Here is a 19,439-nt window from a genome sequence, read left to right as displayed (position 1 = left end):
TGGTAGGAGTCTTTGTATTATCTGCAGTCGACTGCAACGAAGCTTGAATATTTTCAATGATTGCCTGAAAAAATGGAAAATTTCCACTAATGCGGCAAAAACACAATTGATTGTGTTTCCGCATAAGCCAAGAGCTTCTTCTCTTAAACCAAATAATAAGACTTGGGTGCAACGCCCAACTCCTACTTAGCAGAAGGCAAAGAATTCTTCACATTTCCTTTCGATCATGTCCATATGAGCCTGCCTAGTCCTAGTTTTCCGTTCTAAGTTTATAACTGATTCGCTCTAGAATACATCCTTCTTTCAATTTTATTGCTTTCGTTTCTCTTAGTCTCAAATTTGCCGAAAATAACCAACAAAATCGATACAGTATAACCTCTTTTTAGACAATCGATAAGAACTAACAAACTTGTTTGTGATCTATTGCAATCAATTAATTTTCAGTTGAATTATTTTGATAGTGTTTTTAAAGCTGCTATTTCAGTAAATCATTTAATTTTTACTTGGACTAGTTATATAGTTTTCTTGGGATACAACTCAGAAGCGATTCTTGTGATTTTTTTTCAACTAACCGACATTGGTAGGCCGAACGAAACCCGATGAAATCTGTCATCGTTATGGGTGATTATGGATTATCCCGGAACAGGGCCGTCAAGCTACCGTCTAGAGGTGTTTCGAATATGAGATAAAAATGGATGAATTGGAAAAACATCAAAATGTACAGTGGCACTTTTATTTCTTAACCACGTTACTGATGTAGTACACTATGATCAGAGTCACTAGGACAAGCACCGCTTCACACCGCAATCCCGCACCAGCTCCAATCGTTCTCGATTCACTAGTTTGAAAACTACTATAATCATAAAAGTCTCTGGTAATAACGTTATCCGTTATGTTGGGGTCTTCACTCTCATCAGAGTAGTCGATTGTCTCCGTCGTTTGATATCCCGGATCTTCCAATTCAACTGGAATAATCAAAATAAAAGAAAAAAGAGAATGAAAAAAAAAACAAACATGATTCACTCCGGGTTTACCCATACTCACTCTCACCACCTGTTGCAAATCTTAGTATGTTGCTAGAATCGCTCCAGCCATACCTATTTCTGGCTGAAACCGTAACCTCATACACACTGGTCGCCTGTAGTCCCTGCAACGTATAGCCGGTACTGTGCAGAGGACCGGCAGAACCATCTGAAGGTATGATCAACTCACTCCAGGCCAGATTTGGATAGCGCCTGTTGGGTGTGATGTTCCCCGATGGTATCATTCGAAATTTCAGTTTGTATTCGATGATCGTCGAAAAGCTTTCCACTTGCCAGATCAAGTTGTGCGTAGTTGGAGAGGACATCTCGGCGGACGGTTTAAAGGATGCTGGCATTGGACGTCCCGTCAGTTCAATGTGGGTACCTTTTATCCCTATCTTGTTTTCCGCTTTACACTCGTACTGACCGAGATCGGCGTCTCGAATGTTGCGAATGTGCAGCACGTGCCGATATACGGTGTGATATTGCGGCGTTGCGACGATGTTGTCCTGCTTGGAGAAACGACGATCTGACGGTAGTGGTAGCCCATTGTGGAACCAGTGGACGGAAGCGGTAGGGGCAGATGTGACGACACATTCCAGTTGTGCGCTTTGGCCGTTTTTTGTGTGGACGGGCGTTGTTTTAACAATGATTTCCGGAACAACTGTGAAATGGAAATGGATGTTATGATTACACCATGAATTACGCCAATATGAACTTACAGTCAACAAAAACATCCAGAACTGCGCTGGCTGGTTCACCAACGCCATTCGTAGCGAGACATTCAATGGGACCAGCGAAATCTTTATCTTCTATCAGGACGCTTATTTTTCGGCTATTTTCAAAGGTGGCACTGGTGTTGTCATTCTAATAGATTATGGAATGTGGAAATCATATTTTTAGTTCTGCTGGACTCCTAATGTTGGATTTTACCTTGAAATTCCACGTAATATATGGCTGTGGTACTCCAGTCGTGTCGCAGATAATTTCCAATATATGACCAACTTTTACCTCGATCTTGTCCGATGGGTACATGGATATCGTTGGAGGATCTGTAAAGAAAAGATTTGCATATTTAGTTTAATTATAAAGAACAAGATCTGTCTTAATACTACTGAATCATTTGGCCATTATACTGGTACCAATTTATTGGGGAATTTGATGTGTGACCGCACTCTTCAACCCGTAACTTTGGAATCAGAACTCCAATCCAAAAAAAAAATTCAATAGCGACCCCCTCCCCCTTTCATTTGAATATAAAAATCGGCTTAGCCATCTCTGAGAAAAATGAGTGAGTTCATTTGATACAAACATATATACATACACGCAATAAAATGGAGAAACACATTGATACTCTCGCATACGGAGCAGGCGCCGCAAATTCGTTTGCCAGAGGTGATTTGGTGATGTCACCACCACCAGCAGCAGCTAAAGTTATTCAGAGAGGGGGCCAGAGCAGAGCGGGATGAGTTACCCCCCACAGAAACCAAAAGTTGTGATGCTTGGTGGAGGAACTCCACAAGTTTGTGGACGTGAGACAATGTCCATAAGGACATTAAGGATCCAGAAAGGCTGCCGTCAACGTGTATGACACGGAAACGGCGAGGGCTGATGTAGCTGAGCGAGCATTGGCTACTATCTTCCTAGCCTGCCCGAATCAGATTGAAGTGGAAAACACGCCAGTTTCCACGATACCAAAGAGGATAAGAACCTCGCCAGAAGAAGGAAGACTAGGCGGGTCCAAGAGGCAGACACTCGAAGACGTTGTTGTTGCAGATGGAAAGGACGTCACGCAACAGGGAGAAAGTTGGAGTGCCGTCGTAGGCCGGAAGGAGAAACACTGGAAACAGCAAAAGCAGAAGGAAGAGCGAATAGTGAAGCATAAGAGAGAAAGAAAACCTCCGGCTCGTCAAAAGGTGCCAAAGGGAGAAACCGTACTCGTCAAAGCCAATGACGCGACGACGTATACAGTGCTACTCGAGAAGGTCAATGAGGACCCGGAGCTGAAGGATTTGGCGGAAAACATGGTGAGAATCTATCGCACCCCGAAAAGGCGAGATGCTCTTCGAGTTGAAGAAGGATTCCACGACTAGCAGCTCGACCTTGCAGGAGACTATCACCAAATCAATGGGTAAAAAGGCAGAAGTTAAAGCCTTAAACCCGGATATGGTGATTAGACCTTGATGAAATCATGACGGAAGACGAGCTGAAAGGTGCACTGAAGCAGCAGTGTAACCTGGGGGAGGTGCACATGACGATCCGGCTAAAAAAGAAATACGGAGGAACTCAGACAGCGATGGCTCGTTCACCGGTAACCGCTGTCGATAAGGCGTTGGAGGTAGTCAAAGTTACGGTTGGATGGCCAAGATGCCCATTGAGAGCCGCCCCTTGAGTGAATAAACAAGCGGAGAAATATTTCAAGTGTTTGGGCTTTGGACATTTGGCAGGGGATAGATTCGGGATGTGCTGGAAATGCGAGAGACTGCACGCCGAGGTCAAAGTGCTTGCTTTGCACCCAAGAGGACGGGAACGACCATCAGACGGGTGACCTTACAAGAAAGCGATTGCAGGCCAACGGCAATGGAGATAACCCAGATAAATCTGAATCACTGTGACACCGCACAGCAACTGTTGTGGCGGTCTGCGATAGAAACTATGTGTGATATCGCCTTGATTGCAGAGCCTTATCAAGTCACCTCTGATAACGGTAACTGGGTGGCGGATAGATCAGGAGCCGCTGTGATACAAGTTGCGGACAGATTCCCCATCCAAGAAGTGGTAGAACGCTCATATGAGGATTTCGTGATAGCCAAAATCAACGGCGTCTTCGTGTGTGGCTGCAACGCTCCTCCAAGGTGGACAGTAGAGCAGTTTATCCTAATGCTGGAGCAGTTAACTGAGCAGTTGATCGGTCGGAAGCCGGTAGTCATTGGTAGTGACTTCAAACGCCTGGGCTATGGAATGGGGCAGTACACTAACCAACACAAGAGGGTGTATCCTGCAGGAAGCTCTAGCGAAGTTAGACGTACGATTGTGCAATGAAGGCTCTGTTAGCACATTTCGGAGAGATGGGAGGGAGGCTATCATCGACGTCACATTCTGTAGTCCCTCATTAATGGCGAAAATGGATTGGAGAGTATGCGAAACGTATACGCATAGTGACCACCAGGCGATTCGCTACCGTATCGGTCAGTACGGAGAAGGATGACCGGCGAACGAAAGTGGAAGACGAAAGCCTCTTTGTTGAGACACTTCGGTCGAACGGCGGGACTGAGAACGTGGATGCGGCTGACCTAACAAGAAGGATTGTGGCGGCTTGTGACGCCACAATGCCGCGAAAGCTGGAACCACGCAACAAACGGCGTCCAGCTTACTGATGGAACGAGACGCTTAGTACGCTACGCGCTGCTTGTTTCATAGCCAGAAGGCGGGCTCAAAGAGCAATGTCGGAACCAGATAGAGAAGAGCGTAAGGCAGCGTTTCGGGAAGCTAGGGCCGCTTTAAAACGGAATATCAAACTTTGCAAGTCAGATTGCCACAAGGCCGAGAAGTAGACGCCAATCCCTGGGGTGACGCATACGGAGTCGAGATGGCCAAAATGAAGGGCCCGATGACGCCAACCAAAATGTGTCCGAGCAAGCTGAAGATAATCGTCGAGGGTCTTTTCCCGAAGCACGATCCAACTGTATTACCACCAACACCATACGGCGAAGAAGAAGGAACAAACACGGATCGGCAAGTGACTAACAACAAGCTAGCAGAAGCATCGAAGCGCCTAAAATCAAAGAAAGTCCCTGGTCCGGATGGAATACCAAACGTGGTACTGAAAGCTGCGATCCTAGCATATCCGGGCATGTTCGGGATAGTGCTGCAGAAGTGCCTAAATGAAGGTAACTTCCCCGAAATGTGGAAGGTCCGGAAGCTGATGTTGCTGCCAAACTCAGGGAAGCCACATATCGATCCGGCCTCGTACAGGCACATATGCCTGCTGGATACACTCGGAAAACTCCTAGAAAGGATCATTCTTAACAGGTTGACGAAATTCATGGAAGGTGAGTGCGGATTGTCCATGATGCAGTTCGGTTTCCGTAAAGGAGTATCGACAGTGGATGCAATTCGGACAGTGCTCAAGAGTGCTAAGAAGTCAGATCGAGGATATCGATAATGCGCTGTGGTCACGATAGATGTAAAGAACGCGTTCAACAGTGCCAGCTGGGAAGCCATCGCTTCAGCGCTGCATAGAATGAGGGATCCCGACTATCCATGCCGATCCTGAAGAGCTACTTGCAGAGCAGAGTGCTGCTGTACGAGATGAACGAAGGGCAGAAGTCAATGCGAGTCACAGCGGGCGTTCCTCAGGGCTCCATTCTTGGTCCAACTCTTTGGAATGGGATGTACGATGGGGTCTTAACGCTGCTGCTGCCTAGGAAAGTGAAAATCGTGGGTTTCGCGGACGACTAACGGTGAGACACGGGAATGCTACCAGCGGAGAAATGCACGTAACGCTAGGAGACTGGTCCGAGCGGACTCGTTAGCCAAATGGCAGCAGAAGTGAGACATCGCGGAGAAAGGCAGATGGACCCACCGACTCATCCCAAATGTGTCGGCTTGGGTGCATAGGAAGCATGGAGAGGCGAACTTCCATTTGACGCAGTTTTTGTCCGGGCACGGATGCTTCTGGAAGTACTTGCATCGGTTTGGACATGCTTTGTCACCCCTTTGCCCGGAGTATGCGACTGTGCAGGAGACACCGCAACACGTGGTCTTCGAATGCCCTAGGTTCGAAGAAGTTCGTGGGGCTATGCTTGATGTGACTGTTAACAATATCGTCGAAGAGATGTGCCACGACGAGCATACTTGGGACGCTGTCAACAGAGTGGTTACGAGTATACTCTCTGAGCTGCAGAGGAAGTAGCGAAGGGAGCAACAACGTAGCGCAATTGGCTAGAAGGCGGTGAAACCACAAATCGGGATTCGAGAGAAATTCCGCCGCCGGGGAACTCTTCGTCGGTCTATACTAGGCCGCGGACCTGACGTCAGGCTTCACCGGAATCATCGGACTGACATTGTAACCCTACCGGTAGCTCGTGAGTAGGCCAGCTCCACCGCCGGGGATTGGGCCGAGTAGACCACGTCGAATAGCTAGCAGTGAGTCGTTGGAGCGCCAGTGAATCGGAAGCTATGCTCCACCCGGAATCGCTGGATGGACCTCAGCACCTACTGGCTGGCCCGATGTGTAGGCTAGGTCCACCGCCGGGGACTAGATCAAGTAGACCAAAACGTAGCGGGAGCTAAATGGCTCACGGAAACGAACATCGGGAGAAATCTACCGCCGGGGAAATCACAGTAGGGTAGATTCGCCAACATGGACTATCCGACTATATAGTGACAAAAATTGGCTCACGAAACAAACATACGATAACGAGAGAAATTCCGCTGTCGGGGAACGATCATGTGGCCCCACACCACTGTACAGTAGTGCCATGTGGCGATTTCATATTCGTTCGTAAATAGTGTGACTTGAGCATTGAGTGTACGTGGAGCAATGGACACTCCGGAAGGAATCTATAGAGGTAGCCGCATACACAGAGAGATGTGAGATGATTTTTATAATCGAGTCTATGGTATTGTATGGTAATAAATCGTGTTGACTTAAGTATCTTTCAAGTTGTTCAGCTAATTGAAGTTTTCTTGCAGTAGGTAACATCTAGAACAACACGAGTACACCCAAAATTTAACTTTACACTGAAAATATGAATTCGTAAATATTATGAAAATGATCGTGCAATGCACGAATTCATTCGCCTTTTTCTGCAACAAAGCATTTTCGTGCATTGTAAACAGCAGGTTTTGTTCATTTCATGAACTGCAGAAATGGCCGCTGTTAGTAAATTTTACATATTTGGTGTACATTGCACGAATGTAATCGTTGATAACGAAGCTATTTTTCGTGCATGAAACGTAATGTTTCGTTTCTTTTAATAAGTGTTTGTGTATATTACGAATGATTTCGTTGGTCGCACATTCATTTTCTTTCATCTTAGAAAAGTTTTCGTATTTATTAGGTTATTATTTTGGCATTAAACTGACAGAATATGGAGCGAGCTCGGTTTCTTTGTTAATTATTCCGGAAGAGAGTAAAAAACTCAAACTTATTCATACAAAACCAACGAACAGTTCGCGATGTGCATCTGAATCCGATCGAATCCCTACTGCTCCGGATTCTGGATCTACTGGAAGCGAAAAAAGTTCAGGAAATCCAGGCGGACACGGATACGGTTATTGAATATTAGATTGTCGTGATGATCAACAATTATCTAATGTATAGCAACAACGACACCATATTCTACCTCTATTGAAGCTCTCTTGACGTTGACGATTTGACGAATGGTGCTCGTAAATATTATAAAACTCCGCGGACATTGACTAATCTTATTCTGTATCTATTAATCATAACTTACACTGCACCTCGATCGCATGCTGCTGGATGGCCTTACCGCCCTCGGTCGTAATTTCACACGTGTAGTCTCCGGTATCGTCCATCTGTACCTGATTGACCTCGAGGCTGCCATTTTTCCACAACTGTACTCTTGGTGGTGGCGTCAAATCCGGATACCTCGAATCGGCCAGCAACAGATCATCGCGAGACCATCGTACGTATCTGTAGGGAGCTTGAGAATGGAATGAACAAAATTGTTTATGTGATTTGTGGTAGACAAATGGGCAAAGCCGGAGGCAGTAAGTTATTGGCATAAATCTAAATCAGTCGGCTATTGTCAAATGTTTAGTATGGTCTTATTGTGGCATTGAATTGGTTCCAACCGAGCGTTGGATGGTTGCGTGTAAGTTAAGTACACAACACGAAGAGTGACTGTGGCAGCCGGTGGAGGATAATTGAGTTAAGGAAAGTGCTTTTTCATTCGTGCGTTTAGAAAAGAATTTCAACAAGCGTATTATTTAATAACGCCTGGAGCACACACACTGACATATTTTGGAACCAAAACACCAGAGCCAAAGCCAAATCAAGTCATCAAATTTGATGAGAGCACTTGATTCGGTTATGTTGAATGTGATGCACCATGGGATATTTGACACTTGTACGATTTTTGGTACGTCCATAGTGCACTTTGATCTAACCACGATGGAAGCGAGCAATGGAATATGTCATTTCATATTAACCGCATGTGAGGAGAGTGCGTCTTAATTTGTAGGTAGGTACATATTCGGTTTTGTCATATGTCAATAAATTTAACCGACTTACAGTTGTGATAGCATGGTAGTAGAACTGTTTCGTTCTCATACGTCTTGACCGTTGTGGGCACACTTCTAAATTGCTGTTGATGTTGACCATGCGCCAAGGAAAATTGGAGCATCGCTGAGATTGTAGGAACCAAGAAGTAATAAGTGAGAAATGCAAATGTATTTCTGCTATTAGCTGAGATCATCGTGCCAATCATGATGTTCGCTGAAAACCGAAGACAGAAGAAACGTATTAACTATCATATGGTGTTGAAATTTAATAATGTGTGATACTGATGATGGATGATGATTTTTCGCACATTCCGTTAATTCAAACAACTAATCGTCAAGGTCTGCACTGATCGGGTTTCATTTCATAGGGTGCAAACTGCGAATAATATGCACTTCAACAGTAAGCCTAGAAATACAGAGTAGGATGACGTCAATGTGGATGAAATCGTTCTGGAGATCAGCAAAGGATACAAATAATAATGTGTTTACGGCCTGACACAGAATTTGTACGATCAACTACAAGGACAGAAACCTAATATGTATAGGAATACACTTTAAGTCTGCTGCCATTTGAATAAATGCTGCAACTTAAAGTCCGCATTCCATCCCAAAATGCAATTTCATTAAAAAAAATTACGGAAGTTTCATATAACCTGCCGATTTTCTCCGAAATTTCTAGGTTCATATACGAGATAAACCACAGAGAACAGACGTTTAGGCTCATAATAAAACGTATTTAAGTACCCACAACTGCCATTTCGAACAAAGCGCGCAACGAAAACCCGGTCAAAAAAAAATGCGGACGAACATGGTCAGGCGATTTAAACAGTCTGACGTTTCACTCAACTCGCCTGTGCTAATTGCCCATAGGAACAAATGCAATTTGCGAATGCGATTTAAAGGCAATTTCAACATTTAGTCAAATTTTCTGGCGGCTGAAATGGACTTGGTTGTTTTTTGTGTTTTTCAAACATGGCGGTTCATGTCTGGCTTAAGCTTAAAATTGTTTTTTAAACAATTGTCGTGTTCTCGATTGTATTTTGTTTGTCTAGTGCACTTCATTTAGCCAACGAATGTGGGAAATTGTGGAATCGTGCGTAAGTATAGTGGAACAAGGTCTCTGACCTAAAGTCTTAATGAAAGTCAGATTGAGGTAAGTTTTGATGTGCAATACCAATTTCACCATTGATTTTTCCTGTAGTTTGGCGGTGATAACCTGTACTGATACGTTAATGTGAGTAGATAATGAATCCGAAAATAAGTATTATTTGTGATTTTCATATTAGCCAATTAAGGGCGATTAAATGGCGCGTTCCATGGGCAATTTGGGGGCGATTCAGGGCGGGTAAAGCGGCAAAAAAATCACGGCGGCGAGTCGCCCACATGTTGCATTTGAAATAGCCCCCTAATTGCCAGCAATTTGCTGGCAAATTGAAGGGCAATTAGCGCATGCGAGTTGGCAAATAGCCCCCCGTTAGCCAGCAACTTTTTGACTGGGAATGAGTTTATTAAACGTTTGTAAGTAGCGCTGCAATCCACGACATGAGACCGCTTTCAAACAGTTGAGTGGATGGCAGTAGTATATCGATTTGAAAGTTTATAGGTTTAAATTTTGTACTAGCCTAAACGTCTGTTATCTGTGAATAAAGTTAAGAAAATTGAAAATCTTTTTTGCTTTTTGGTATCTGAAAAGAATTATATACGGCAGTTTTTTCGTAAATGAAGAACTGCTGTATTATGAAACTAAACTGATCTATCCTTAAGTTCTTCAGTTTGCAACATATTTCAAAAAAAAATCAATTTGAACTGAGGAATTCCACGAAGATCCGTCCGAAAATAATTAAAATTCTGATCGACCATCTTGGATTCCTATGAAACTTTACACATTTCATCGGCATGGAAGACTAAACATTTTTCACAATCAGTAAAATTATTTTAACTCAAGAGCAATTTTTTAAAAGAGCGTGAACATTTCTACGTGAATTAATTTTATTTTTTTTTTGTTCGATTACTGTGTTTTATACAGCAAAACTTTTTGAGGACGAGTTTGAGAGAATGAATATTCATGTGCAAAAAAAAATATACACTGAAAAAAAATTTGTGTCGTTTTTCACATAAACGAAATTTTGTGTTAAAAATTTAAATTGTAAAAGAACCCATTTTTTCTAATTTTTTATATTTTGTCAATAAAAACCTCAAGAGAAGAGAAACATTTTGAATATGATTGTATGATGGAGAACTTATCGGTAAAAAAGTTTTTCTAGCAATAACTTTACACATGTTGTTAAATTTCATGCTAATTGACATACAAAACTGGAAGTTTATTACAGAATACAATTCTAACTCTCATTTTAAATCAAAATGTATTTAACAAAAATCTTCCAAGATGCGATAGTTTTCAAAATATTTGGAATTTTGTTCCAACAAAAACAGTTAATTCGTGTGATTATGCTCTTTTTAAAAGTTATTCGCGTTGCCCAATTATAAAATGTCGAAAATCTAATGTCTTACGTAAAAGAAACTTTTTCAGTTTATTTAGATCATGGAGAAGCTTTCAATATTTTTTTCCTAGCAACAACTTTTGACATATTTTTATAATTTTTACTATTAATCAAAAATACAATTTTCTTTTTGAATATGATTTTAAACGCTATTTTAAATCAAAATGCCCATAACAAAAAGTTTCTGAAATGTGGTAGTTCTCGAGATATTTCAAATTTTGTTTTAACAACATAATTCTTTTGTTTTATTACGACCTTTTCAGAAGTTATTTGCGTTTTTCCATCAACAATAATATTTTCAAAAGGTCCATAATATTTCCTGTAACTTTCTCTTTGACATCAAGATGATATTGTAAACCATTTGAAAGCTATACGAAATCAATCAAAATACTATTCAACCATAGGGTTTTTTGATTAAATTAAATAGTTCGACCATATTTTTGAACATTTGTTCTATCATAGAGCTATTGCGAATCTAGGTGTACATTGAACAATTCTTGATCGCCGTCAATCTAAGGCCCCCAAAGAACCTTAATATGAACTATCACGAATATAGCCCGAATACAAATGTACAGTAACAACACCATAATTTTTACTGTGACAGTACAGTAATTTTACAATAATTTACAGTAAAGTTTAAAGGTTCGTTACAATACAAAAATAATAAACATCAACGTTTCTACAGTAAATTTCAATGTAAAATCGACTTTTAGAGTAAGAAAAGGGAAGGTCTTCACATTAAAAAGTCGGCTTTTTCCATACATTTTTGCTCATAAACATTTAATGTGAATTTACTGTATAAGTTTTTCGCTGGACAGTAAAATTACTTGTTACAGGAAGTTTTCTTGTAAATCTACTGCGTGAATTCTACGTCGAACAATGTTGTACAGTAATAACCATAATATCTATTGTTTTATGATTGTTATTAGGATAAAAGCTATTGTAGATTTCTATCCGAGGGGTGCACATTGGACAATGCTTGTTCGTCGTCAAACTAAGTTTCTCTGATCTTTTTAGGGTCTGGGAACTATTTATAAAGGTCATTGCTTTTAGTTTTTTTTGTTGAAACATGTTACGTCGCCAAAGAAGTGATGAGTCCGCAAGTTGTATTCCCGGAATATATCTAGAAGGTAAACATTTAATCCAGCATGATCGTCCTTCTCGAAACCCGCTTTGGAATTCGCCGGTAAAGTATTCCGCAGTACTTTATAGATTGCATAGAGGATTGTTATGCCTCGATAGTTATTACACTCGAGTTGGTGACCCTTCTTAAAGATGGAGCATAAGAGGCCATCCAAGGAATCCGAAGGCATTTGTTCTTCCACCAAAATCAATCTGATCACGCAGCGGATTGTTTCGTTTCGTACAGCCGGTCACTCACGATTTTTACAAGTTCAGCCGGGATTCCATCCTTCTCAACTGCCTTACCGTTTCTACAGCTTTCGGAAAGACTTACACACTTCGTCAAGCATGGGTGGATGAACAGCTTGTACATCATCCCCAATCCTCATTCTGTTTGTGTGTTCGTTTAGCAGCAATTCAAAGTGCTTTTTTCCACCCGACAATCGCTGAATGTTTAGTCATACGGCTCTCTAACCCCTGAGAACGGTTATATTGGACAGTCTAGCACGAAACATGCATATCACAACATAAAGGTCAGAGGCGATAATTGATCTTCGTAAGTAGTAGTCGAAGAAGTATAAACTGTATCTATTGTTATATCTATCCTGAGCAGAAAAGCCTTCTGAATAAGGAAGTATTTCGCTTTTTGTTTCAGGTACCAATTACGGGCGAAATCGAGTGTGCGAGATGGTTTATAATTCCGCCATTTTTTGCCTTTCTCATATAGAGAGGTTATGCAATCACTCTGAAAATCGGCAAGCTAATCCCGGCCCGTTCGGCTAAGTGTCATATCCTATTTGACTCTTAGTTAAATTAGTTTCAAATAAGCAGTAAAACGCTCCCATAAGCTGCTATTGATTTTTAGTTGATCCGACTTACAGTTCCGGAATTACGGTTTTAACCTTCTTTAAGTGCTGGGGTCAATATGACCCAAAATGAACTTTCAAAATGCGATAACTTTTTATGTTTTGTACCTAGAAGTTTAGAATTTCCTGATTTTCCTCTTTTAATAGAGCCCAAAATTTTCGGACGTTCCTGGAGGGCTGTACAAAAAAAATTACGAATAAGGTGTTAGCGGGTCATATCGACCCGGATTTCGAACTCAGTTTTAGGACACATTTTCAGCCAAATCTTTGTACTTGTACTCAAATTGTTAGTTAGAGTTTCAATTTTCATTTTCTGGGAAATATTGCAGTTTTTGAACTGATTGGCTAGTGGAAATCGGTGCCTAATGGGGCCGTGTTTGGCATACAACCTCCAACATAAATCACAGGTTTATTGACAGAATACTAATAATAAACACAAACGAAAGAAAAATGAGAATGTACGTATCAGTTTTGTATGCGCTACGACCAATTTTAGATGGTTCGCATTACGATTCTGATGCCGATTCCTGCGGTACAACAGTTTTCTCATAATACTGAACGAGCGAGCGACTATATGGTCAATGAATGAAACTGATCCCAAAGTTTTGTAACATTCTTGAAAGCTTATATAAAATCCCATCTGAAATGGTATTGATGCTCTGATTCAAATACTAACCCTGGATTCTACGTGAAAATCATCTGGCAGATCCAGAACATCCGTAAAACTGGCTAATTCATGAATCTAGAATTCTAAAGTTTTTTCGAAAACAGTTGTTCACGTTGCATTGGCATAAATTCGTAGTTCCACGTGAAAAATCGACCATGTTGGTCATAAAAAATCCGGAACATTCGCCGAACTGATCACTTAATAAAACTGGTCGTAGAACCAGGTAGTTTTAGTGTTTTTTGAATTCTCATTTGGATGAGTTCGTATTTATGACCTACACATGTTTGTTTTGGCTTCATAATGGCTCATCGAGCTCTGAGATTTATTCAAAAATATTTTTGGAAATATCATTCGCATAAATTCGTACATGGGACCTTTCGGAAGATCCGGAGTAACCTTTCGGAAGATGGCTCTGGAAATGTTCTCGAAAGTTTTTTCTTCATAATCATTATTGCAAAGAATTCATATTTGTGAACTGGCCAGTTCTATACCTGATCATCCGAAAGGTCAATGGGTCCCTGTTCCAGTCATAAATACGAATTCATTCGAATGATATACCTTGAAAATATCTCAGAGGACAATGTTGATTAATTCTCCAGCTGCACGTAGGTTCCAGATCTTCCGGACAGTCATTATGTGGTCCATTTTCTAGTCATAACTAATAATTTATGCCAATGCAACAAATATTTTCGAAAAAACAGAAGTTCTAGTTATAGGGTTATACGGATGTTTCGGATCGGATTCGGAATTCAGGGTCATTAGTTCAGTCAAAGTATAAATTTTAGAGGGATTTTTTAAGCTTTTAAGCATATTACACATTTTTGGGATCAGTTTCATTGTGTGGTCATGTTGCTTGTTCTATATCATAAGAAATACTATTATACTGCCGGAATCGGCATCGGAGTCGTAACTTGGAACATCCAAGAGCGGTCGTATCATGTACAAATTCGATATATACATTCTCATTTTTGTTTCGTTTGTGTTCATTATTAGTATTCTGTCAATAAGCCTGAGATTTATGAAGATGGTTGCGCATATATCTATGTATGCTAAACATGACCCCATTCAGCACTGATTCCCGCTAGCCAACTAGGTCAAAAACGGTAATATTTGAAGGAACTGAAAATTGAAACTCTTAAAAATGAGCTATAAATCCGGGTTAAGGTGTAAGCGACACCTCATTTGTTACTAACAGTTAACACCTAAAGAAGGTTAAGAAGGGGGGGGGGGGTCTGGTGTAAAGTGCTCAAATCGAAAGTTATTTTGTGTTACGATTTTGAAGACAAGGCAACAATAAATCTTTTGTGCAATGTTAAGATTTACTTATACATTCATTGTGCACGAAAAACAAATCAGTCACGCAGAGCCACACATACGAGCGTTCCCAAAGTAGACGTCCAACCATTTCCACGTCAAGGAGCGCCGCGGCGAACACGATAACTCTTGATGAAATTGTCTTACATAGGAAATTCAATAAGATTTGTAAAGCTTAGACTTGTAGTTACTCGATGAACCAAACAAAATAGAAAAAATCAAGTTTCGGAAAATGGTTTCAAGAAAACCGAAAAATTTCATATTTTACAGTAAAATTCGCTCACTTTTCTTCCAAATAATGGGAGAAATTTTTTTTATTCAGTTTTCTGTGGTTCATCGACAGGCTACACATATTGTGCATCCTCATAAAAAATCAAGTTTTTGAGTTATCGTGTTTGCCAATTTAAAAAACGCGGTTTCGAGAAAAACGCAAGGTGTCCCACATCATATTGCATCACGGAAAAAAAACACTGAAGAAAATAACCCATTGGATATTTTGTCTTGAACATTAGGGTAGAAGCAGTTTTTAAATCTATTGTTTACACTGTATTTTTATCGCTGTCAGTTTTTCGAAAATTCTTGCCGATAGATTGAAATCTACGTGTGTTACAGCAAATATGCGCAATATTTAAGGTAGGGTGGCTTTTGTAAAACTGGTTTTCTATTAATATCTTTTTATGTATTAATTTCTTGCAAATACTTTGTTCTAGAGGTTTTTAGAACAATTGCAGTTGCACATTATTGCTGAAGCAATAAAGTTTCTGGCGAATTTCGCGCCAACTCGAACAAATGTTGGCAGCACCCTCTCGGATTTTAATGAAACTTTCTGTACATGAGAACTTTGGCTATAGTCTAAAAATGACAAATCCTACAAAAAAGTGTTATAGAAGTGATTTTTACTAAATTAGTCAATTTTTTAAATAAAAGTATTGAAAAAATTCTTCATCGAGATCTACACAAAAAAAATCGATTTTGAAAATTTAAAGTCGATTTACAAAAAACATCTTTGATTTGCATGAAATTTTATTCCAAGATAGGTAATTATGTTCCCTACCTATCGTCAAAAATTCAAGTTGGGCATTTTCAAGGAAAAACAGTTATTTGAAAAAAACTTTCCAAACTGATTTTTAGTGTATTTTTATCGAAAACTAAACCAATGAAAGTCATAATCATTTCAGAATCCAATAAAACTCACTTTGTGAGAGGATATTGTCTAATTTAGCAACTAAGTGTATTTTTTATTAATCAAGAATTCCATTGAAAAGAGTTTATATCATTAAAAAAATATTCCACTATTACTTCTTTATTTAGTTTAGGATTGTTTAGTTCTCATGTATCATGGAAATGAGAAAAAAACTATTTTGTGGAAGGCAGTGCTAAAAGGCTAAAAGACTAAAGGCTAAAGCTAAAAAATGTTCATGCTTTTTTAAATTTTGGGAGAAAATGAAAAAAATATTTTTATGTTGCTAACTTCTAGTACTCCTCTGTAGCTGTGAAATTCTCTTGTGATGTGTAAATAAAAGTTATTATCAATTAAATCTCGGTTCGTCAAATGGCAGTGTTGTACATTTTTGAGGGTTTAATGAAAAATCCGTAGCTTTCGTGAGCTGGCAATATATTTTTCAGTTTTTTTTCATAACAAGAACAATTTACAATAGCTTTTTTAAGCAAAACAAAAAAAATTAGCCGCAGAGGGTTAATTGCATCGTGGTAGTGTCCTGTACACAATTCCTTAATTTTGTTTTTTAAATAGAAGCTACCTGGCGGATTCTGTCGTAGTATTTTTGTATCTGACTCTCGTTTCTAAAGCTGTCAATTTCATGCATTGAGCTTTTTCAGTCTATCCACTCATTGAACGCATATCCGAAGTATATACTAGAAAATGCATAAAAATCACAGCAGAATAAAAAATACGGAGATAGAAAATATGCATACTCTGCATATTTTTGCTTCTCAGTGCAGTTGTAAGACTAGGTTTTCTTTAAAAAAGAGTCAAATCAGTCGTATTTCAAATCAAAATCGGATTTTCAAGACAAATTTTATAAGTGAAACAACCAATTTTCAACAATATTCAACTGTTTATGGCCTAAGATGTGTCTTTATAAGGGCATTTAAAAATAGTAATAAAAATCTGGCGCAAATCATTATCTTGCAACTACACTAAATTCAGAATAAAATCCAAGCCAAAATATCGATTACTTACACAAGGTTTTGTTCAACAAAAAAATCTGGATTCTTTTTTAATATTCACATACATAATAAAGTTGTCAGATACTCCTTTAACAGCTTCAAACTTCATGAAAAAAGAATAATTAAAAGCAACTTACTTTTTTAAGAGTATATCAAAATATTTCCGGTTAGTCTTGAGTTGACTGTGATACATATGTTTACAGCATCTCATGAGTTCTAATGCGTTTATACACTAACTTAACTTTTAAATCCACAATATTTTTCTTCTGCGTCACACTATTCACCATATTACGTTGTACTTGGATCATAGACTCGATTATCGATAACCATAACAATTTCACACACAATTATCCCAATTTAACACGTCGTTCCTGGTAGCTCTCTCACTTCCTATGCGACTAAACTATAGGGGTTCACTTCACAAAAATCACGCAACCGCTTAATTCCTGTATGGCTTTCCAAATTGGATCAGTTCTCTTTTGGTCGAACTGTTCTTTTGTGCCTTTATGTTTCAGTTTGGTAAAAAGACACGTACGGAGATCGGTTACAAAAAAAATACATCAAATATTTCGATGATGGCACCCGCTTCCCAATGCCCTTCGACCGTTGGTTGGTTGGCATAAATCACACGGGTCTATGTTTCCACTGAGCACTTTGTACGATCCTGCCGGATAGTTGCTGCAATTCTTTTTTAGTAAGAGAGAAGAGCCGGATCAGCGTGTGTTGACAGCGTGGTCGCCAAATGGATACTGACCGCCGGCCCGGAGCTTTCATTCATCTTCGTCAACCGGCGCGCATTACGGCATTGAAGCGAGTGGCTAGCTGGCTGAAGGGCGCCATACAATGGTTAGGCACGGGGTGAAGGCTGATGACCATCATCAGCTCTGTTGATGGTACTGATGGTTAGACTGGATTTTGGAACGATCGCAAAAGTATCAGAATAGCTCGGTAATGTGAGAATGGGATTGTTAGAATTCTCGCGGATTCGTGCTTCATGAGACGTGATTATTATCCATTTGTCAAGTGTGTGTGACTGCGTTTTTATATAAGAATTTAAAATATGGAGCAGTTGGGATAACGAGAATATGCAACTTTTAATGCGTTCAATTATACAGTCAAATTACCTGAGTTTACTCTCAAACAAGATGTGTGATTCCATGTCCAACAGGATATCCGGATACCTTTTCAGATTTCAAACGATGAAATTCTAATATTTCTTCCACATCTGTAAATTGAATACAATGACATCTTAGTACAACACTCATCATAGCTTTACGTAGGATAAAATTGACGGAACGTAAGACCTGGCTGAAAAGAGTTGAACTTGTTACCGCTGATCAGGCCGGCAGAGTACACAACTACCCACAAAATTGAAGTCCTAATATTTATGCCAATTTCCAGTCGATTTGAACATTTTGGATGTTTTACACGCATCCACTTTTGTGCCCTGCTAAATTTAAATTCTTTTTCTCCTCGTTTTATTGTGACTGCAATACATTTTTGTTTTGTTTCGGTCTTTGATGCCATTCGTCGTATTTTTTGGGTAACTGATTAGAGTAGCACAATATCAATCTGCAATATAAACGTACAGCAACTATGAATCTATCTCGACTTATGTAGGAAGGTGAAGATTCCATAATATAGTGAAGACACGATTTCATCAGTCTTCTATTTTTGTTACTATGTTTTAATTGTCGCAATGTTATACTGTATCGATTTTGTTGGCTATTTTCGGTAAATTTATGACTAATAGAAACGAAAGCAATGAAATTGAAAGATGGATAGGTATTCTTGAACGAATCAGTTATGAAGAATCCTTTGCCTTCTGCTAAGTAGGAGTTGGGCGTTGCACCCAAGTCTACCGCATGGTAGAACAACGAATGTTGTTCAAACGAACTCGATTTCCGTTCGAATTTTCTACGGTTATTGAGAATACAATTCACTTTCGTTCAACAATTTAATAGAGAGATTGTTTTGGTGGATTTGCTTGAATCCTAGTTTTCGGAAATTTCAAGATTCCTTTGGGCTATAGTAGGGGAGACTGAGGAGACTTGATCCCATCATTGTAACTCAAAGGCGGATCAGAATACATTAATCGAATATACTATAAAGTTGCGTAGTTTTATCTAAACATAAATTTCATTAACACAGAAAAAAGAAATTGGACTTTTGTGTAACCGAATTTTTACCGATTTAAAAAAAAGTCTCAGAAGAACTGAAGAAGATTTATTTTTCAAATTTTCAAACTTTTATAAAATTGATAAAATCACCCACTACATACTCTACTTTTGCATACAGAATTACAGGAGAATGTCAATTATATGAATACGTTATGAGTGAGCTGATTCTTTTGTTCAACTATATTTTTGCTAAAGTTTGATGAAATAGATGCTATGGGTTCACTTGATCCCTTCAATTTTGTGGAGATTTGATCCCCTTCGCCATGCTTCATACACACCACTGAAAATAACCAAATTCACACCAGAACAATTAAAGTCATTGTTGT

The 19,439-nt window shown here is 39.5% G+C and overlaps 1 protein-coding gene across 3 annotated transcripts; it reads right to left on the bottom strand.

Moving 5' to 3' along the window:
- Window positions 1-700: 700 nt before the first annotated feature.
- Window positions 701-17,705, bottom strand: LOC131690305 (limbic system-associated membrane protein). 3 transcript variants are annotated; one of them, XM_058975971.1, is made up of 7 exons: window positions 17,071-17,704; window positions 8,284-8,487; window positions 7,484-7,693; window positions 1,956-2,074; window positions 1,745-1,889; window positions 1,045-1,686; window positions 701-965 (listed from the first exon to the last, which is right to left on the bottom strand). In XM_058975971.1, the coding sequence occupies exons 2-7, from the start codon at window positions 8,477-8,479 to the stop codon at window positions 733-735; spliced, it is 1,545 nt and encodes a 514-aa protein (XP_058831954.1). In that variant the 5' UTR covers window positions 8,480-8,487; window positions 17,071-17,704; the 3' UTR covers window positions 701-732. The 3 variants fall into 3 exon arrangements, with proteins under 3 accessions (XP_058831954.1, XP_058831955.1, XP_058831956.1); XM_058975972.1 differs by having other exon boundaries at window positions 16,947-17,078; XM_058975973.1 differs by lacking the exon at window positions 7,484-7,693 and having other exon boundaries at window positions 17,071-17,705.
- Window positions 17,706-19,439: the final 1,734 nt, after the last annotated feature.

Source organism: Topomyia yanbarensis, chromosome 3 (assembly GCF_030247195.1).
Source record: "Topomyia yanbarensis strain Yona2022 chromosome 3, ASM3024719v1, whole genome shotgun sequence".
NCBI lineage: Eukaryota > Metazoa > Arthropoda > Insecta > Diptera > Culicidae > Topomyia > Topomyia yanbarensis.
The sequence above is the reverse complement of the archived record's forward strand: the minus strand, read 5'-3'. Positions and strand labels throughout refer to the sequence as shown.

What these genes read in the sequence shown, in the direction of transcription:
- LOC131690305 (XM_058975971.1), bottom strand. Translation starts at nt 8,479, where the DNA reads ATGATTGGCACGATGATCTCAGCTAATAGCAGAAATACATTTGCATTT. An exon ending in ACTACCATGCTATCACAACT is followed by an intron (nt 7,694 to 8,283) that starts GTAAGTCGGTTA and finishes TCCATTCTCAAG; the next exon opens with CTCCCTACAGATACGTACGA. An exon ending in ATATTACGTGGAATTTCAAG is followed by an intron (nt 1,890 to 1,955) that starts GTAAAATCCAAC and finishes ATAATCTATTAG; the next exon opens with AATGACAACACCAGTGCCAC.